The following is a 22,886-nucleotide window of genomic DNA, read 5'->3' as shown; positions in this document are numbered from 1 at the left end:
CAGTTTTTACTTAAATCTACTTGAAAATCTATGGCAAGACCTGAAAAGGGTTGTCTAACAATGATCAATTTGACAGAGCTTGAAGAATTTGAAAAGAATAATGGACAAAGTTGCACAATCCAGGTGTGAAAAGCTCTTAGAGACTTACCTAGAAAGACTCACAGCTGTAATTGCTGCAAAAGCTGCTTCTACAAAGTATTGACTCAGGGGTGTGAATACTTATGTATCCGATATATTTATGTATTTCATTTTCAATAAATGTGCAAAAATGTCTAAACATGTTTTCACTTTGTCATTATGGGTTATTGTGTGTAGATTGGTGAGGAAAAAAAACAAAGTAATCCATTCTAAATTCAGGCTGTAACACAACACATGTTGGAATAAGTCAAGGGTTATCAATACCTTCTGAAGGCACTGTATGTAAACAGTTATGATTATGATTAATAAGGACACCTGATTACATAAAAAAATCTAAGAAGGCTAGATATTATTTTTATTTGTATACTTTTGCAGTGCCTTACAACACCATACACATTGGTGAGCTTCAATTGTTGGTGGTCTTTAATCCTATCAGCACATTGGTTGGTTCTCTGTCTCATTTCATCTTTTTCCTTCTCACCTCTTGCCCTCTCACTGTAAAAGCTTGACACAGTGTTCTGCGTCACTGTCTATAGTTGCAGGAAGAGAGGCCAGAAGTAACAGAGGGCAAAGTATCCTGTCAACCCAAATTCCATCTAACAGACCCAAAGGCAATGTGGAAGATGTTGTTCCTATATTCTAGATGGCTTAAGCTGGCCCACAAAAACCCATGTCACATTAATAAATGATGTTACGCTGATTGCATTGAAACTGAAAGGTGAAGCTGATGCAGCTCCACTAGATATATCTGCCTTCCTCACAAGTGGTGATTGAATAATTCCTTTTGACATTGGTCCTGGCATGGTTGAATCAAACACTTGAGCAAAATAAAGTAATCAGACTACTAGACTGAGGAGGGCACTGTAATGTTATCACATCTTTTTTCTTCTCCCTCGTCTTGTTGTTTTATTTGACTTGTGAGAATGTGGATAGGTTGTTTGTTGTTGTTGGACCACATCATGCCTAGTAAAGTCATTCATGAGAGTAGTCCAAACACTAGTTTCCTGGACACAGATTAAGCCTAAACCAGGACTTAAAAGGATTTTCAATGGAGATTCTCTATTGAGCTTGCCTTTAACAGGACTAGGATTAATCTGTGTCTGAGAAACCGCACCGAAGAATTAATCTATTCATAATAAGCAACTACTGTCGGCATGCAAAGAACATTATCTATTAATTTGACACGATGATTGTCTGTCAAAATAGTAATGAATCGCTAAAATAAGGTCCTCAAGCCTTTATGAGTTCTGGAGAGAATAGTAGAGGAGTCTTCAGCATCAGCTGCCAGTTAGAACTACAATAGAAAGTAATGAGGTTTATCACTAAGGCTTGTTGAAAGGCGGGTGAACCAACCGTGCTCCCCTCTACAACATGGTGCTACTATACTTCAGTATATGACTGAGGTCTGCGGAACTTGCAACCCTGTGGACAATATAACTGATTAGCACAGGACAGGTGGGTACCAGCACTGCCATTCACACTCAAGTTACAGAAGATGGTTTCCATGTCAACTAGTCAGCCTTTTATACAGGAGCGCTAAGTGGCTCCCTGGGGCTAAGGACCCGGTATTACTGATTTTGGCAAATAGGCTTAGTCTAGTGATCATTTGTTTGGAATATTTTTTATTAGATCTGTTTCACAGAGTGGAATAATTGGAATGAATAAACAGATCCCAATATGCTTTACAATGAACCAACTTTGTTCTCTGTGGTGGGGTAAATCAGAGGAATGGTTGGGTAGAGACTGAAGTATGATCCTGGCAGCTGCCATTTTTCTGTGGCTGCTCAGTGATTGCGAATGTACAATCAATTCTCCTCCACAGCGAGATCCTATAATACAATAGCTCAAAGGGCCAGTGTTTGATGAAGCCTACTGTCAGTCTCAGCTGGCTTTCTTCGAGTGATATATAATTCTCTCTCTCCAAGTGATAAACAGTGGGTTTTTCCTCCACTTTTATTGGGTCGTATCAGTAATGATTTGAACAGATGCACTTGCTACATTTGTCATGGTCATAAATCATTCTGTGTAAAAACAACTTATGTTTATCACAGGGTATTCTTCTGGAAATAGCTAAGATATCTGTTTGAAAAATAACTTTGTCATATTACAGTTTTTTGTTACGTGTTTATAGTATTGGAATTACTTATCTCTTAAAACGAAATGTAAAAAAATACTAAGATCAGTCAGTTCAAGTAAATATTGCAAACATTACTATTCCAAATGTTTGACCTGAGAGTTTGTGACAAAAGCCAGCATACAGTATTATGGCAGCTCACAGGCTCCAAATGATAAAAATAACACAGCACTTTGGTTAACTTAGAGGTCAGTAGCAGATGCCAATGTAACCATGAACAATTATTCCCTGCTTTCAAGGCCAGGACATTTCAGAGCCATTGAATGCAAGAACGCACAAACATTTCCTCCAACAACATGGCACATGGTGAATATATTCACGATTGAGGAAGTTCGAGGGATAGGGTAGTAGTCAGTCCCCTCTTGAAATATTTTGAAAATCAGTTAGATTGTGAAGTGAAGAAGACAAGGTTTTGACATATTGTGCCATTAATGTGTCAGGGTATCTGATAACAGTGTAGCTGTTGTTTTTCTCTCGATGTTGTCCTTCTTTTCCCCTGTGCCGGGCTTCCATGGCTCCCTACCATTAACCTGCTCTGATTATAAATTGTTAGTTTATGTCTTCCCTTAGAGACAGGTGATGTAGTATGGGCTAGCTGATGAGTTCTCCTTTAGTGCATTTCTGCATGTAGGGCCCATGTGTGGTGGCAGAAAAATGACATTCCCCAGTGGAAGTGTTAAATGAATTACTGAGGGCTGCCTGCATGCAGCCAGCAACACTGCCCTGCTCTACAGTAACAGTCTGAAAGGGATTTGGACTCTGGCTCTGCATCTGTCTGCAGAGTAAAAGGTACAAAACGGGGTGGAGTCACTGTAAAGTCAATGTTTGCCGGTCCTGGTGGCCATTCTAAAGGCCTTCCATACTAAATGTACCTCCAAAACCCTTTCTGTCATGCTTTCTCGATTTGATTGTTTTATACAGCAATAATACCCCCAAACTCTATTTCAACTAATCTCTTCTTTTTCTGTTGCATGTTTCTGCTCATTGAGCATGTACAAAGCCATTCATTATTTTTGCACCAGTAATCTCATTGCCAACGTAACCATTAACAATTATTCCCTGCTTTCAAGCCCGCGCTCTGGTACAGACTAACAATGAGGCTTATGATGAAATTAGACAGATGACTTCTTTCAAATCATCAGGTGCTAAATTGAATAAGCTCTTAATTTGGCTATTACTGTGCCCAGGAACCTCAGCAACCTGCTGGTCTTATCTGCCATGTGTCAGTGGATATGGCCTGAAAATGAAACTAGGCTGCTGAGGATCACTATTAACTTGTCAATTTCTGCTCCATCATACTGGATGCTGCCATCTGCATCCTGCCAATCCTTTTCCCCAATAAGTGTTCTATTTTCAGACGTGAAAATCACCGCCTCAATTTGGTGTTGGTGGTGTTACTTTTTGCTGTAAACATCACCTATTAAAAGCATAAAATCTGTCTATTGAACATAAAGTAGACAATTATATTACAGATAGCCATTACATCCACTGAACTGCTAGGGGCTCCTGAGTGGCGCAGTGGTCTATGGCACTGCATCTCAGTGCTAGAGGTGTCACTACAGACCCTGATTCGATCCCATTGGGCGGTGCACAATTGGCCCAGCGTCGTCCGGGTGAAAGGAGGTTTTGGCCGGGGTAGGCCGTTATTGGAAAATAAGAATTTGTTCTTAACTGACTTGCTCAGTTAAATAAATAAAAATAACTGCAGATGAAGCCTATATGACCAACTACAAGGCCAGACGGTTTCCACTGATCCCCTTTCGAAGAAGAACAGGAAGGAGATTTGGAACATTAATATGAATTAGTTGTGTACAATCAGCAGATCTAATGCATGGTAGATGGATTATACCTTTAATTATGCTAACGTAATCGTTTTTTAATAAACCCTATTGCAGTTTGTGCTCTCTCTTTCTCTCCCTCTTTATCTCTCGCTCTATTTCCCTCTCTCTCTCCCCCTATCTCTCCCTCGCTCCCCTCAATACCATGGGCTCTGAACATTTGATTCAATTACAGCTAAACAAAATGTCAGCCTTAAAGGGCTCTATATTACACCAGTACAACTAAGCACTAAAAAACTGTTTACTATGCTAATATTTTGTGCTGCTTTTTCTTCTTTTCCCCTCACCTTTGTTTCTCATTGTGTTACTTTATATATACAGTAGGAGACACAATGATGCAAGGCTGCAAAACGACATTATTTGTGTATTTGTATTTGTGTTGTGATCAAAGGATTACTGCTCCATTACAATGAAAGCAACACTGTTAATTTGAATTTCATATCATACATTCGAATAATACTGTTGTTTACAGTAACTCCCCAGGCTATATATTGTAAAGATGCAGGGATCATGAGGAGTTCATGGAGGGTTGTCCAGATGCTTCAGGAAGATCATGACGGGTTGAGTTGTCCTGTTCTAAGCCACCTGGTCGTGGAAACACTGGGGTTTAGAGTGGGAAAGAAGGGTCTTAACTTGATATGAGACACTGGATGTCCAGCCCTGGCAGACTTGACTGTCTCCTGATTCTTCTAGCCAATACAGTTAGTTAGACCATCCAATGCTAAAATACATTTTATTCTTGTTTTTATTTCATGCTTATCATGAGGAGCAATTAGAAAAATACATCTCAGGTGTTCCATAAAGGCCGATTAGAACAAAGCAGCATCAGGGTGAGTTCAATGTCAGGCGTGATCTGTTGGATGGAAGGGGCTATTTGTCATCCCTGAGAGCCAGAGGTATTGTGGCCTCCATTCTAGGGCAGGGTAATTTACAGCCTCATGGGAGTTATAGGATTGTGTCCCAGTGTTGTTGTCAAGGATTATTTCAACTGTGGTTCATGTGTGGGACTGCTGTTTCAGGGGGATATTGAATACTGTGCTGATCATTCCTCAATATAAATAGTTTTGGGACATAATTGGCATGGGTGAGAGATGGAGTGAAGAATTAGACTAAGGACAGGGTTGTAGCAGTGGAGAATGCCTAGTACCTACCAATACCTCTAATATTCTTTCCACACTTGTCAACTTGCTATAGCTCAGAAAGCATTGATTTTAAGAGCATATTGATTCTGGGTGACACCCTGACTTTAAATGAGAGCAGTCTTTGGAGAACTGATGAATGAGAACTGAAGGGAATACAACATGTCTTTCGATCATGAATACCTAGGTGACAGACTGCTATTTGCTGTCTTGTAACAGATATGGGGAAATGTTCAAGCATAGTCAATTACTCCACATTCATATCTGTTACATGTATTGTAGCAAACAGCAGAGCAGCGAACCAGGGTCAATGGTGTGAAAGGCTAACACCCGATGCATCGGGCCAATACGATTAACCCACTTGTTGGGAATTGTAACATGGCTCAAATAGCAAGGATCGCTACACTGCCCCCTCCAAACAGGAAGCTTCCTAACACGTCCAGGCCTACTCAGCTTCCTCACACATCCAGGCAATGCATAGGGTGTTTGCCTTTCACGCCAGCATCCCAGGTTTTCTTCCCTGCCCTGCCGTTCGCTACACTGGTGTCAAAAGTGGGATGGCGGCTGTGAGGCGCAAACACAAACAAAGGCAAACACCCTATGCATTGCGCCAATAGGGTGAACCCACTTGGTGGAAATTATAACGTGGCTCACATAGCAAGGATCGCTACAGTATTTTTTAAGCAAACAATAAAGTGGTTCTTCCTTTAAAAGTTGCGGTGTACTGCAGCACAGCTTGCGGAGTGCCGCAAAATTCTATGGCACGTTATTTAAGTGTTAGCCATTGTTGCCAGAATGACGCAATTTACCACAATCTGCCACCATCTACCACAAACGGTCGCGGCATAAGCTCAAAACTTTTAAAGGAAGAACCACTGTACCAGTAATATCATCTAATGATAACCAAATAATTCAGCCCTTAAGGACAATGAGAGGTCTTGAAGATAAATAGCAGGGCAGATCTTCACAGTTTCAAGACAGATAAATCAAGGATAAACAAGCATACTGTGATATTACAGTACAGGGATCTGTCAGAAAGCAGCATGAATTATGGGTATCTTAGTGTTAAGCTAAGACGCAATTTACTGTCCATGGGGCAGAGATACTTATTGATTTACACTGCCAGTGACACATAATGAATCTCAACCATTTTCCCCACAAAAGACTATGTCCAACTACTTGTTTATGTAATAGGTGTCTCCCCCTAATATCACCTCATTCTTAGAGAGATTATTTGTTCTAGAACCGTTGGTTCTGTGTGCTAAGAAGATCTGAGCACATTTACGTAGTACCACTTTCAATACTTTATCAATGACAATCAGCATAAAGTTGATGATCAACTGGGCAGGTTGTTACATAGTGTCTACAGTGCCTTTCAGATAGTATTCAGACCCCTTGACTTTTTCCACATTTGTCACATTTGGTTACAGCCTTATTCTAAAATGGATTAAAGAAAAAAATGTCCTCATCAATCTACACACGACAAAGTGAAAACAGGTTTTTAGGATTTTTTGCAAATGTACATACTTTTTCAGGCGCTTTGCTGAGACTCGGAATTGAGCTCAGGTGCATCCTGTTTCCATTGATCATTCATGAGATGTTTCTACAACTTGATTGGAGTCCACCTGAGGCAAATTCAATTGATTGGACATGATTTGTAAAGGCACACACCTGTCTATATAAGGTCCCACAGTTGACAGTGCATGTCAGAGCAAAAACCAGGCCATGAGGTCGAAGGAATTGTCTGTCGAACAGATCTGGGGAAGGGTACTAAAACATTTCTGCAGCATTGAAGGTCCCCAAGAACACAGTGGCCTCCATCATTCTTAAATGGAAGAAGTTTGGAACCACCAAGACTCTTTCTAGAGCTGGCCGCCCGGCCAAACTGAGCAATCGGAGGAGAAGGGCCTTGGTCAGGGAGGTGACCAAAAACCCGATGGTCACTCTGACAGAGTTCCTCTGTGGAGATGGGAGAACCTTACAGAAGGACAACCATCTCTGCATTACTCCACCAATGTAAATATATTTCAGTTTTTATTTTAAATACATTTGCAAAAATTTCTATAAACCTGTTTTTGCTTTGTCATTATGGGATATCGTGTGTAGATTGATGAGGGAAAAAATTCATAATCAATTTTAGAATAAGGCTGTAACGTAACAAAATGTGGAAAAAGTCAAAGGGTCTGAACTGAATACTTTCCAAATGCACTGTATAACATAACCTTGTCTTTTTCATAGATATATGAATGTTTCTCTGTACAAAAACCTACTTGCAGTATTTGATCATTTCATGGTTTCAAATTACTCCCTTTTCTATGTTTCAGAATTTAAAAGAATATCCACCCTTCTCCTGTCCTTCCCTTTCTACCATTACAGAGGACGGAATACAATTGTCCTTATCTAATTGTCAGTATTATTAGCTATTCGGACATGCTGATACTGAGGCTGAGATTGTAATATGAAGGATACCATTCCCCCTTCCATTTCAGATCAGTTGATAACTGAGTTGAAAACAGACTGTATTTCCTTTGTCAACTTCTGCATGATAAATTCCAGATCTACCTTAGTCTTTTGTGGATTGTGTCCTAAAATCACCCTGAACATGAATCTTCAATGTGTCAATGTTCTCTTACCCTGTAAAGACGTGCTTCCGTTACCTTTTACAATCAAGCTCAGAGTAAATTTTAGAAAATGGTGCATATACAGTTGAAGTCAGAAGTTTACATACACTTAGGTTGGAGTCGTTAAAACTTGTTTTTCAACTACTCCACCAAATTTCTTGTTAACAAATTATAATTTTGGCAAATCGGTTAGGACATCTACTTTGTGCATGACAAGTTATTTTTCCAGCAATTGTTTACAGATTATTTCACCTATAATTCACTGTATCACAATTCCAATAGGTCAGAAGTGTACATACTCTAAGTTGACTGTGCCTTTTAAACAGCTTGGAAAATAATGCCATGGCTTTAGAAGCTTCTGATAGGCTAATTGACATCATTTGAGTCATTGAAGGTGTACCTGTGGATGTATTTCAAGGCCTACCTTCAAACTCAGTGCCTCTTTGCTTGACATCATGGGAAAATCAAAAGAAATCAGCCAAGACCTCAGAAAAAAAATTGTAGACCTCCACAAGTCTGGTTCATTCTTGGGCGCAATTTCCAAATGCCTGAAGGTACCACATTCATCTGTACAAACAATAGTACGCAAGTATAAACACCATGGGACCACGCAGCCGTCATAACACTCAGGAAGGAGACATGTTCTGTCTCCTAGAGATGAACGTACTTTGGTGCGAAAAGTGCAAATCAATCCCAGAACAAAAGCAATGGACCTTGTGAAGATGCTAGAGGAAACAGGTACAAAAGTATCTATATCCACAGTAAAAACGAGTCCTATACTCGACTATAACCTGAAAGGCCGCTCAGCAAGGAAGAAGCCACTGCTCCAAACCCGCCATAAAAAAGCCAGACTACGTTTTGCAACTGCACATGGGGACAAAGATCGTACATTTTGGAGAAATGTCCTCTAGTCTGATGAAGCAAAAATAGAACAGTTTGGCCATAATGACCATCATTATGTTTGGAGGAAAAAGGGGTAGGCTTGCAAGCCGAAGAATACCATCCCAACTGTGAAGCATGGGGGTGGCAGCATCATGTTGTGGGGGTGCTTTGCTGCAGGAGGGACTGGTGCACTTCACAATATAGATGGCATCATGAAGTAGGAAAATTATGTGGATATATTGAAGCAACATCTCAAGACATCAGTCAAGAAGTTAAAGCTTGGTCGCAAATGGGTCTTCCAAATGGACAATGACCCCAAGCATACTTCCAAAGTTATGGCAAAATGGCTTAAGGACAACAAAGTCAAGGTATTGGAGTGGCCATCAAAGTCCTGACCTCAATCCTGTAGAAAATCTGTGGTTAGAACTGAAAAAGCGTGTGCGAGCACGGAGGCCTACAAACCTGACTCAGTTACACCAGCTCTGTCAGGAGGAATGGGCCAAAATTCACCCAACTTATTGTGGGAAGCTTGTGGAAGGCTACCCGAAACGTTTGACTCAAGTTAAACAATTAAAGGCAATGCTACCAAATACTAATTGAGTGTATGTAAACTTCTGACCCACTGGGAATGTGATGAAAGAAATAAAAGCTAAAATAAATCATTCTCTCTACTATTATTCTGACATTTCACATTCTTAAAATAAAGTGGTGATCCTAACTGACCTAAAACAGGGACATTTTACTAGGATTAAATGTCAGGAATTGTGAACCTGAGTTTAAATGTATTTGTCTAAGGTGTATGTAAACTTCTGACTTCAACTGTAGTCACCATTTCAGACTATGACCTTAACCCAGAAAAACATACACTACCGTTCAAAAGTTTGGGGTCACTTAGAAATGTCTTTGTTTTTTAATGAACACCAGTCTCAACGTCAACAGTGAAGAGGCGACTCCAGGATGCTGGCCTTCTAGGCAGAGTTGCAAAGAAAAAGCCATATCTCAGACTGGCCAATAAAAATAAAAGATTAAGATGGTCAAGAGAACAGACACTGGACAGAGGAACTCTGTCTAGAAGGCCAGCATCCCAGAGTTGCCTTTTCACTGTTGACGATGAGACTGGTGTTTTGTGGGTACTATTTAATGAAGCTGCCGGTTGAGGACTTTGTTTCTCAAACTAGACACTCTAATGTACTTGTCCTCTTGCTCAGTTGTGCACTGGGGACTCCCACTCCTCTTTCTATTCCGGTTAGAGCCAGTTTGCGCTATTTTGTGAAGGGAGTAGTACACAGTGTTGTACGAGATCTTCAGTTTCTTGGCAATTTCTCGCGTGGAATAGCCTTCATTTCTCAGAACAAGAATAGACTGACGAGTTTCAGAAGAAAGTTTTTTTGTTTCTGGCCATTTTGAGTATGTAATCGAACCCACAAATGCTGATGCTCCAGATATTCAACTAGTCTAAAGAAGGCCAGTTTATTGTTTCTTTAATCAGGACAACATTTTTCAGCTGTGCTAACATAATTGCAAAAAGGTTTTCTAATGATCAATTAGCCATTTAAAATTATAAACTTGGATTAGCTAACACAACATGCCATTGGAACACAGGCGTGATGGTTGCTGATAATGGACCTCTGTACACCTATGTAGATATTCCATAAAAAATCTGCCGTTTCCAGCTACAATAGTCATTTACAACATTAACAATGTCTACACTGTACTTCAGATCAATTTGATGTTATTTTAATGGGAAAATGTTTTGCTTTTCTTTCAAAAACAAGGTCATTTCTAAGTGACCCCAAACTTTTCAACAGTAGTGTATATTTACATTTTAGTAATTTAGCAGATGCTCTTATCCAGAGCGACTTACAGTAGTGAATGCATACATTTCATGCATTTAAAAAAAAAATAAAATTTGGACTGGCCCCCTGTGGGAATCAAACCCACAACCCTGGCATTGCACACATCATGCTGGCGTTGCAAACACCATGCTCTACCAACTGAGCCATATTTGATTCATCCTGAAATAATGTTCCTTCATGTCTGTCTTTCCTCACAGCAAGGCCAGTTACAAATAGTGTGGATGTAGAGATGGTCATTTGAGTTACTGGTGTGAAGATTGTGCGGGGGAGAAGAGCTGTAGTCCTCTATACCACTGCAGTTCATTACTGGAGAGTATTGAATGCTTGTTCATTGGGACAAAATAGTCCCCAAGTGCCTCTGCTTTCTCTCAGCAAAGGAGCATGCATACTCACTCTCTTCCAAATGGTCAAAGAAAATAATCTGTTTATCCTGAGAACTCTGGTTTGGCCACTATATAATTTTGGTATCTTGTTTTGAATTTCTTGTACACTAAATATTTAAAATAATGTGCAGATTTTTTACTTTGTACCTGTGAAAACAGCAGTTCTAAAACAGGAACCTAAATGTGAGTGATGTGTGTATTACCTGATTGTTCAGGGAGATCAAACCTGCGTCCACGCTCCATACGAACACCATGCTGTGTGTTAATGTTAGATGTTCTGTCTGCGACTGACTGTGCTTGAAAACCAGACAAAAACCAGACAATCTGACTCATTCAGGTCTTCCTTCTCTTCACATCCCTCTCTAGAGGAAGTGTGTGGGGACAGTAAGAACCTGTCATCTTCTGGCTCACCAAGTGCAAAATCTCAATTAAATAGTTTTCTTTGTGAAAGCCTGTAGGATCTGTCATCATGTCTTGGGATGCTGTTTCAATTAGGAAGGATGTGAGACACACAGTTTGACACCGGTGGGCATGGTAGCTGTGATTCTCAAATTCTAACCTAGCCTCCAACATTTTTTGCATTGAGGAGGAATGCCAATCTGTTTAATTGACCTTTGGGAAAACACAGGGAAACTGGTCGTTTTGGGGGGATGGCAATAGTAAGCTATGCTATGGGAACAGAGAGGTCAGAATTCCTGCCTGCATGGGATGTGACTACTTTCACCAGTTGAGTGTGATGGCCTACACTTTTTTTCCCTAGCCTTTAACTTATTCACCATATATCCATGCTGTTGCTTAGCTTTGAATGAGAAGAGGAGACCAAAATGTTCATATGACACATCTCTACCCATCCATATTGATTGACATCAGGCAAATTACTTGATTAAAAAAAATATATTTCACCTTTATTTAACCAGGTAGGCTAGTTGAGAACAAGTTCTCATTTGCAACTGCGACCTGGCCAAGATAAAGCAAAGCAGTTCAACACATACAACAACACAGAGATACACATGGAATAAACAAATATACAATCAATAATACAGAATAAAAAAGTGTATATATACAGCATGTGCAAATGAGGTAGGATAAGAGAGGTAAGGCAATAAATAGGCCATGGTGGCGAAGTAATTACAATATAGTAATTAAATACTGGAATAGTAGAATGTGCAGAAGATGAAAGTGCAAGTAGAGACACTGGGGTGCAAAGGAGCAAGATAAATAAATAAATAAATGCAGTATGGGGATGAGGTAGCTTGGATGGGCTATTTACAGATGAGCTATGTGCAGTGATCTGTGAGCTGCTCTGACAGCTGGTGCTTAAAGCTAGTGAGGGAGGTAAGAGTCTCCAGCTTTAGTGATTTTTGCAGTTCGTTCCAGTCATTGGCAGCAGAGAACTGGAAGGAGAGGCGGTCAATCGAAGAATTGGCTTTGGGGGTGACCAGTGAGATACACCTGCTGGAGCGCGTGCTATGGGTGGGTGCTGCTAGATGCTTTCATTTTGTTGTGTATATACTGTATAATAGCCACATGGAAAAACAGCTCCAGACCATATATTTTCAGTGTCTGCTCCCAAAATATTTTTGTTTTTATTTTCATTGTTTTTATTCGTTTTTATGTGAAGCACATTGTGTTTGAAATGTGCTAAATAAATAAAGCTTGATTTAATTTTCAGTTTATTACGGTGTCTCAAGATGGACAAACTATTTCTCGTTTTTCAAGCGAAGGTTTTTTAAAGGAGTATGCTTTGCGGTCTCGTTCGGTTCACCTAAAAGAGATCAGCTAGGCGCCAGCCAAACCAAACCTTTTGGAAGGCTTATGTGCACAATTTTACATCTAACTAACTGGTGCAGTATTTCTCAAGTGAAAGAATGTGCATGAAAACTAGTCATCTATTGTTGAATGATGTCAAACACTTCATTGAAGAATCCAGTCTATATGCCGCGTTCATGTGCTAGTCGGAACTAGGAAACTCAGAAATTCCCAACTTGCTAATTGGTTAGGCTCCGGAGTGGCCCAGCGGTCTATGGCACTGTATCACAACCGGCCGTGATTGGGAGTCCTACATTGTAGGGCGGCGCACAATTGGCCCAGCGTCGTCCGGTTTAGGATTTGGCCAGGGTAGGCTGTCATTGTAAATACGAATTTGTTCTTAACTGGCTTCTCTAGTTCAATAAAAACGCGGCAGGTGTATAAATACAACCTATTAGCAAGTCGTACATTTCCGAGTTTCCTAGTTCTACTAGGAGAAGTTCTGTTGAGCAATCATCGACCAAGTGGCATATGCCGAGTTCACTTGCTAGTCGAAACTAGGAAACTGGGACATTTTCGATTGTAGTTAATCAGCTGGCTCATTCAACGATTTAGCAAATCAGAAAAGTCAGTTTACTAGTTCCGACTAGCATTTGAACGCAGCAATAGACTTCGGCTGCAGAACTTTGACTGACTTCAAGAAAACGAAGAAAACTAACAAAAACGTCATAACATGTTGTTATATGAGAGAACTGTTTCGAGAGGGAAGCATGCTACAGGCTTTATGCTTGATGCCGACAAGCCACCTCCTACCTTCCTGTTGGAAGTGCATGCTTGATAAGATCTCTTCTGTGGAGATTTTGTTCCAAATATTGATTCCTCCAGCAGACCTGACCTTTAGTGTGAAGTTCGGAAAAGGGGGAGAAAATAACGGTAAACGTAGAATATAGGCAATGCATTATACATTTATTTTCATAGCATTGTAATTGTGTAATAATGAATCATTTAAACGAAGGGGTGGGCAAAGTAAGGGATATTTATTTGGGGTTTCAAATGGTATTCTCCAGCTGTGGGCAGCAGATGTGTAGTTGAAGGAATAAGCGCATTTATCATGGGATAGGCTACGCTAAGCTATTATAGGCTATATGATGTTGAAGCCCTTTGTTGCATTTAATTGGTTGCTAAATTAGGCAATAGCCAATTTCTTTTTTCCCCTATTCAGATTCCACTTGTATTGGTATGATGATTTATTATACTGTCACTGTTTGTTGCTTCAATGTTCAAAACGGGAACTTGTTGATGTCCATAAGTTGTGGCTTAATAATGAATTTAATGTCCGGAGTAGGCTACTAGAGAGGAAATGTTGTTTTAGCCTCCTTACCCGTGTGGTTGTTCGCTTGAACGGAAGACCTGTATGAGCGCCGGATAGGCTATAGCCTATTAGACCACCGCGGCTCCAACTACCGGCGGGAGTCGCTCATCGTTTCAGGCAGGGGAAGAGCGTTCCTCGTGCGTCCGCAGCATTTGGTAGATGAGACGGAACCTTAGCTCTCGAATAGTCAATGGGGGGCAAGGAAAAACTCAGTGATATGTAGAAAAACGTTGAGCGAAGCGGGTAAGAATCCGTCTTTTCTTTTATTCTCACATTCGGTCTAATTATTAGGTATAATAATAAACTATATGCTAAGGCTATACAGACAGGATTTTAATAATTGTTTTGCCATAATGCCATTTTGAATATAGCCTATTATATTTGTTGGGCTATATTACATTAGGAAACATTGTGACAAAGATCATTAATTTCTGAACTACTGCTTTTTAACTAATGTTTCAAAAACAATATTCACTATTGATGTTCAATGAGAGGATAAACTCTGTATATTTAGGCTAACTCACTCTGCATACCTGTTAAGATAGACTTAATTTGCATCATGACACCCCTCATTACCCCTTGTCTATATTTGCTTTAGTTCAATGAGATCTCTTTGGGTACCTATATCCAGGATATAATAACAGAGTTGAGAATGCCAATTTCAAGCTTCAAAACACATTTAAGGGACTGTATGTATGGCTTCATGTGGTGGCAAATTCAATACATTGTTGCTGGAAGTGTCTCAATATGTCCATATAATACAGTTTATTGTCTCTTAACTGTCATGAATATTGGCAATTGCTTAACGTTTTGGAAGCCTTGTGTTTCACATACTAAAGAGGACTAAGTAGGCTAATAAGTAGTTAATGATGTAGATAAACATGTGTGAAACAGTTAAGTTGTTTTGTACAGTATAGACCTAATGGGTTTAAATCTGATTCTGGGGCATTAACTGCATGTTATGTAATAGTCTAGCACATCATTGAATTGATTCCAGTCATATTGATTCTTGTAGCACATTTTGTGCCCAGATGTACTGTATGCCTAACTTTTATTAGCCCATTCAATTGCATTGTCTGTTTAATTGTTTATTTGATAAACTGTTCCCTCTAGATCACAAGCTCTACATTAGACCATCTGCACCATTGATGTAATGAGCCTTGGGGTTTTTCACATACATTTCAGACACATAAAGAATCCTACATGAACCACCATCCATTTGGTAATTATGTTTTGGTTAGGGCTTTATCATCACAGAATCTGCAGTGTGACTGTCAACATAATCATTAGTAAGAACCCTGGTTAAGCCCCAGGCAGAAGTGGTTTATTCAAGTTTGATAATAATCATCCTAAGAACCTGGAGGCTACTTCATTTAGAAGAAAAGATCACTTCATTACTCACTGAATATAAATCTGTTGTGGTCCATCAAAGGTAGATGCAAAAACATGAGAAATATTGAATTTATCATCTCAAAGGTGCATTTATGCACAGTGGGTGAATGGGAAATTACACCTTGTAACAATAGTGTCAGTGATGATGGTGATAATAATAATGACCAAATGTTATTTCATCTCAACTCAAGAGTTTGCTCTGCTTTGACTGTGAAATTGATATTGTTGCAGTTGAATAACATGGCTTGTCTTTGGAATGGAATGCTGATCTTATCCTGAATTGCTAGTTTCCAAGACATTAATTTAATCCTATCCAAATGCTCTCAGGAGCGATGTTGTAGCCTTGGGCCAAACATCCTGGTAATCAGTGCTGCTTCCTTCTCTTGACCTCCACCCCCCCCCCCCTTCCTATTTCCTGCACCTCAAGTCTTTCTTCATCCTTGGAATTGGAGTCCAGTCGTATTGCACATCACATATTAGTCAGAAGGTGGCAGTGGGTTAAATACATATGTCAATGGATACTGTACCAGTACCCTTTGTGATAGTTTTGAGGAGTCATCTGTCAATCTTTGTGGTACGCTTGAGGTCATAGTCAGACACAGAGTAAAGAAGGGGAGTAATTTTCCGCACAGGAGACATCTAGCTCTTGGATTGTGAGAGAGGAAGAAATATATCCATTGTGTATGCTACCCAGTTGAGGCGGCCCAGCAGGATTCTGTCCTTGACATATAGTACCTTCTCATGTTTCATTCTATGGCATGTCATTGACATTATTGTCATGGAAATATGCTGGAACGGGTTGTCTTTGTTATGGGGAGTCGAAATGATATCATGAGGCCTTTTTATGGTAACACATTTCAGCGTTCATCCATGCTGTTTGCTTGATGATATGGTGTTAATACATCGTTAGTTATGAATGCTAGTACTCAAGTAGACAGGCGGATACATTTGCATGTTTTTCAGTCACCGCCTCTTGAAGCTCTCTCATCATTCATTCTCCTCTGGTTTGCAATAGTCTACTCTAATAAATCGAATTTCAGTGCTTACACAAGCGTCTCAAGATCCTAAACAAAGATTAATGAATACTGCGGTGATAGCCAAGGCTAAGTTTTGTTTTGACCAATTTAAAATGTATAGGCAGATCTAGTCACTTACTATCTTATTTTTCAATTTATTTCAGAGTATATTGTGTGTGCACCAAAGTGGAACCCATTGAACCAATGTTATAGAAAGCAAAGATTACATTACATTTCAAGATTGTTTTACATCAAAAAACACATTGATTGTTTTACTTCAAACACACTACCTAAAGTGGATCCTGAAGTAGAGTATTTTCCGGCTTCCAGCTATTTTCAGAGCAGCAGTTAACATGGTTGCAAAGACAAGTCCTTTATTTATCCTGGGTTTATTAAATAACTGCATTCACATTTGGGAAATCAGCTCATTGAAATAAGATGAAATCTAAGTGTTGTTTTCTCTTTCAGACGGCAAACAAAGACTGCAATCAATGTTCCAGCCATTAATAAGAATACTGGTATGATGAAAACACCAGCAAACTCAAACATACAATAAAGACACATTAGATAGTATATCATATTGAAGTGGAGGGAAACACCATACTAATACTTCTGGATCCCAGTCTACAAAATAAGTTCTGACTTCTAGCATGGAGGTGTCCCATGTGAACAATAGTAGTCATCACGCCTGGTGGAAAGAGATGCCATGGGGCGACACAGATGAGTGCCCCACCTCCATGAGTGGCACAACCTTCCTGATAGTTGCCTACAGCGCACTGATCGGGGTGGGCCTTATTGGTAACATCTGCCTGGTGTTTGTCATCACACGGCAGAAGGAGATGAGGAATGTCACCAACATATTCATCGCCAACCTGTCAATTTCTGACATCCTCATGTGCATCGTGTGCCTGCCGGTCACCATCATCTACACCCTAATGGATCGCTGGATCTTGGGGGAGGCACTCTGTAAGGTCACACCCTTTGTCCAGTGCATCTCTGTCACAGTCTCTGTCTTCTCCCTGGTCCTCATAGCCATGGAGCGCCACCAACTCATCATCCACCCCACTGGATGGAAGCCTATGGTGGGCCACTCCTACCTGGCTGTAGCCATCACCTGGATGATGGCCTGCTTCATCTCTCTGCCTTTCCTCTCCTTCAACGTTCTCACCAACAGTCCTTTCCAGAACATTAGCCTCCCCTTCAATCCCTTCACTGACCACTTCATCTGTATGGAGCGGTGGCCCTCAGAGCACAAACGACTGGCCTACACCACCTCCCTGCTGCTCTTCCAGTACTGCCTTCCCCTCATCCTCATCCTGGTCTGCTACTTGCGTATCTTCCTGCGTCTCCGACGGAGAAAATACATGGTGGAGCGAACCAGGGACAACCGCCAGAAGAAGGCCAAGGGGTCAAAGAGGATCAATGCCATGTTGGCCTCAATTGTGGCAGTGTTTGCCCTCTGCTGGCTCCCACTCAACATCTTCAACACCGTGTTTGACTGGAATCACCAGGCCATCCCATCCTGCCAGCATGACATCATCTTCTCTGCCTGCCACCTCACAGCCATGGCCTCTACTTGTGTCAACCCCATCATCTATGGCTTTCTCAACAGTAACTTCCAGAAAGAGCTCAAATCTACCCTATACCGCTGCCGCTGCTGGGGGGCACCAGAGAGTTATGAGAGCTTCCCTCTCTCTATTGTCAGCACAGAGGTCACTAAGGGGTCGATCTTGAGCAAAGGATCGATCAGCATGAATGTATAGTCCCGACCCATTCAGATAGGGAGAGAGAAAGTATAGAACTTGTCATTGTCTTGACCATGCATTGAAGTTTGTCTTGCTGAGCTTTATGCTGGAGCAAGGGTTGACAGGGGTTGTTCAAATTATTCACGTCAATGTTTTGTTTCTTAGCAATCAATGGTTGACCTCTTCAGTGGGAATGGAGAGAAACGTGAAAGTAAGAGAACACTGTGCCCCAAGAGGCATTTTACAGTGTTCTCAATTAGGTATGTGTTTTTACACCTTAGAGGAAGTCGATAATTTTATGACAGTGCAAAGGTCTTCTTCACTGCAAGCACTGTGGAGTAAAAGGTGTACTTTACACCATCATGATATTTCAATGTATTATTTGGGTCTCTACAGAGCAGTAACATTCAAAGTAGGGGTGGGGTCGTGGGATTTAAAAAATAAAAATGCAACAAATTGTAAAATGAATTTATAGGACAAAATGTATGCACGCATGAATGTAAGTCGCTTTGAATAAAAGCGCCTGCTAAATGGAATTTATTATTATTATATTTCAATATTTTTGTTGTTGAGAAAGATAATTTGAAAAATAATATTGAATTGAGTTAATGTATTTATTGATTCTCTTAATTTTGATAAGAGAGATGGAAATTAATTTAAAGTTATTTGTTGATGAAAAACTAGAAATGTACAGATTTTAATGCTGTCATTAGATTTGGGGTGGGGTCGCCAGAAATTCTGGACAAAAAGAGGGTCCCTGCTTGAAAGGTTTGAGTACCACTGCTATAGAGTGTAGCCAAATGTGTTGTCGTGATAGTCAAACTTGCATGGCAGCACAAAAGTCTTTAAAATCGACTATAATTGAAGGACTTTTAAATTGACCTTCGACTCCTCTTGGGTTCCACTCACAAAGTCATGTTTGAATAATGTGAGATTTTCAGATTGTCCTTTTCTCACATTTTACTCCTGTTAATCCTAGATCATGGATAGCTACTGCTATAACTGTGTTTTTATAGAATTCGCTATACTTTCAACCCTCCTTTGTGCAATTCCTTCCCTCATGCAGAGACTCATGGAATATGCATGTTAAGGGATGCCAAGTGCCAACCACTTCCAATGGTTCATTCATGATATTGATGTGGGTTTAAAGGGATAGTTCTCCAAAAGCATGTGTTAATGATTTCCTTCATAGATAGGAATCATGTGATCTTTACACTGGCAAATGACTTGGCTAAGATCACACCATGTCAATAAAATCCTCATAACTGGTTTGTTTGTAAACAGACCAATGACAGAATAAAGTTCTGGAATTTGTATTGAAACAAAACTTTGACAAGGACTGACATTGAAAACTAGTGATTTAAAGCACAGTACCTGTCACAGACATGTTTTGTACCCACCAATGTTTACTGCCAAATATATTACTGTGCTAGTGGCTGACTTTGATAATAAAATGTGTCATGCAGCAACCATGCATCTAGGGCCATATAACAAAAGAAAAGGGGCAGTAAATGAATACACTCTGTACTCTATGACAGCAGCACATGGAATAATATCCTACTGTATATCCTTGCTCTCTCACTGAGGTCCACTGAGTCTTTGTATGTACAGTAATATATCTGGTGTGTTTAGCCCTGCGTGGTATGTATGGTACCTGATATGCCTCTTGTATTGCAATGTGGGAAAATTGGTTTATAATATAAATGGGAATAAATCATTCACCATTTCCATCTGTTTACCCTCTAATCTACTCTTGTAAACACATTTTCAGCCATTCCATTTGGGCAGTTACAAGAATGATTATCCAATATGACCAAACTGTAACTCATGAATGTGTGCAATATTTCCTTATTATTCTTTGTTTTGCAGGGTAAAATAAAGTTCAGTATGCCATATACAGTAAGTATTTACAAATATCATGCCATGTTTTCTCTAAACATTTGTAAGCTGGCTGCCTTTCTAAAAATATCTAATTCTCAGAACATTTCTAGGACGTTTTCATAATGTGAGGTCATAACTTTGGATAATTCAAATTTTGTCAGATACATATATTTAAATGTATGGCTCTGCTTAATTTTTATCCAATGTCTGAAGAACGTTCTCTGTTTACTGGGTAGTTAGTGATGAGCTTTTATAAGCCAGAAAGTTTTGTACATTCTATGTATTCCTTTCTGCAGGGTTAATCTTTATCAACAAAAAAGTTAGAATGCCAAAAGATGTTACAGTAGCTATACAGAAGATAAATAAAAAAGTTGTATTTTATTGCATTTCATGTTTTTTTTTCTTCTTTTCTGTAGGTGCCCTTAGATATATCAAAGCAATGTCTGTCAGCATTTTCTCCTTTTCCCAATCTATTTCATTATGATTTAGAGTGTGAATCTTTCACAAAATAATACATTTGATTTGGTGGTGCACTAACATTTTCTACTACCTTAAATTCCATCCCTGGTTTTACAGCAGTCTAGTAAATGCTATCCACACCCCACAGGGAAAGTGTTTATGTTCTTAAACATGAGCAGACAATGTTGAAGTAAGACTGTGTGACCCATACCTGTAAATCAATATCACTACCAATGGGAAATGGTTGAGATCTGTATGTGAAAATATTTATATTTAAGGTTGACTCTAATGAAATTGAAAGATCCACCCAACCTTATTGTTTTCACTTTTTGCAGGGTGCTATAGATAAGTGTCTTCCAAATAGATGAAAATAAACATATAGGGTGTTAATGACCATTTGTAGCCAAGCAGTAAAACTGTCACAAAACTATATACTGTATCCATTTCTATTTTGTTTATCGATTCTTATTTGGTACCTTTTTCTATCCTGTTTCCACTCCGTGTCACTCACTCACTCACTCACTCACTCACCAAACACACAAATACAGTCAAGAATAAAAATGTCAGATTCTCAAGCATTCTATTCCTCCCCCTTACTCCTCTCACTATTAATCCCTCACCTATACGATACTTATGAGACAACATATGCTGTAAAAAAGCTAATTAATAAGTTATTCATTATTCACAGATGAGAAAGCGATCACATTCTGTGTTCTTCAGTGAGATATGATTACAGAGTTGAGTTTGACATTCTTTTTCAAGAGTCACATATTTTCTCCCAGAAACAGAAATCTGTATCAATTCATGGGTTTACTTTTCTTATCACTTATCCTGTTGAGGCCAATATAGATACTTCCAAATAAGCTGAATCTGCATTTGCCCTGTAAACAGTTTGCTCAGATGACGATGTTTCCTGTGGACTGTCAAGAATAGTATGTTAAATTATAGGGTTATGTGGGTATTTTGAAACCAAGTAAAGTGATGAAACAAAACCACACTGTCCGTTTTACAGATTGGAGCAGGTACACAACATATTCGTAAACACATGAGGAATGGGATGTAGGAAGTCTGCACTAGTCCACCCATCCTTCAGTCTGAAACAGCAGGGATCACCCAGTCAAATGCCATTGGTTCAAATGTTAATGAATTCCCACTAATACCTCCTGTGGTCACAGAACAAAGTCACATTGGCCTGTGTGTAACCTCACTTCTGTGGAAGAAAAATAGAGGGATTTGAAGTGTATTCTTTTTTTGTTCTTGGCAGTTGAATAGGTCATATAAAGCAGCTCTGCCTCTTGAATTCTAACCCTGGTATTAGACATGCAAGAACGTGTGACTGCATTGAAACAGTCACCTGGGGGTCATACTCACATATTGGCTCAGTCCATATTTACCAGTTCCTCCATGTTGCTTTTGAATTGTCTTAATGCCATATATTTTTATTCGGCATTTCCTGATGCCCTTATGCCCTGGTTGCTCTGATAGCTTTCGTTGCTTGGGGAAAGTGTGGCCAATAGATCTGTTATGACTAATGGAACACAAGGACATTTGTAGGCTAACCTTTGCCACAGAAATATTTTTCAGAGATTATCACACTCATCTCAAGATTATGCTATAGCAGAACGACTCATCTGTGTCTTTGTAAACACAATATCTTAATAAACCTCATATTTTAGTTAAAATTGTCTTGTCTCTTTGTGCTGTGTATTAGGGGTAATGACAGTTGAAAGCAGCTGCCACTTGATGAGTCTCATTTCCCCACAGGGGTGGCATTTGACTGTGCGGGTCTTGGCCTTCATTTACGTATCTTGGATGGATCCCTACCCCCCTGTAACTGATCAGGATAAAACTAGAACATGAAATTACAGAAATCACAACCTGATTGCCAACCATTGTGCCAGAGCACCTCACCACTCTCTGTCTATACAACGCTTTATTTTCTCATCTTTATTATATTTTCTCAGTTTCCCATGCAGAGTAAACCATGCATGAATTTACATTTTTTTCCCCCCCAAGAGTTCCTAAAAAAATGTAAAAGCCCTGCAACCCTGCTGATTAATTTACGTGGTGCTGCTGTCTATTGGTGATGTTTCCAACTCCTCTAGAAGGTCTGCTGGTAACGACGCTGGGTACCACCAGTGCTTTCAACACAAACACTTTTGTATACTGATGTTTCCATCTACATGGTAAAGAAAGGTCTCAGTCACCATAATGAGAAATAATGCACAAAGCGAGTAAATAAAATAAACAGGTGAATTACAACAACTTTTGTCGTAATGTT

At 39.7% G+C, this 22,886-nt stretch overlaps 1 protein-coding gene across 4 annotated transcripts; it reads left to right on the top strand.

Moving 5' to 3' along the window:
• The first annotated feature begins 13,172 nt into the window (after positions 1-13,172).
• Positions 13,173-22,287, top strand: LOC106585573 (neuropeptide Y receptor type 1-like). Of its 4 annotated transcripts, none has more exons than XM_014171946.3 (3): positions 13,173-13,673; positions 15,226-15,334; positions 16,989-22,287. In XM_014171946.3, exon 3 carries the CDS (start codon positions 17,171-17,173, stop codon positions 18,281-18,283), a length of 1,113 nt encoding a protein of 370 aa, XP_014027421.1. In that variant the 5' UTR covers positions 13,173-13,673; positions 15,226-15,334; positions 16,989-17,170; the 3' UTR covers positions 18,284-22,287. The 4 variants fall into 4 exon arrangements, with proteins under 4 accessions (XP_014027421.1, XP_014027423.1, XP_014027422.1 ...); XM_014171947.3 differs by lacking the exon at positions 13,173-13,673 and adding an exon at positions 13,697-14,355; XM_014171948.3 differs by lacking the exon at positions 15,226-15,334.
• Positions 22,288-22,886: the final 599 nt, after the last annotated feature.

This window comes from Salmo salar, chromosome 24 (assembly GCF_965601325.2).
Source record: "Salmo salar chromosome 24, fSalSal1, whole genome shotgun sequence".
Classification (NCBI taxonomy): domain Eukaryota; kingdom Metazoa; phylum Chordata; class Actinopteri; order Salmoniformes; family Salmonidae; genus Salmo; species Salmo salar.
This window is presented reverse-complemented; position numbering and strand designations above follow the sequence as displayed.

Bases quoted from the DNA above. Each gene is read 5' to 3' on its own strand.
- LOC106585573 (XM_014171948.3), top strand. From the start codon at position 17,171: ATGGAGGTGTCCCATGTGAACAATAGTAGTCATCACGCCTGGTGGAAA.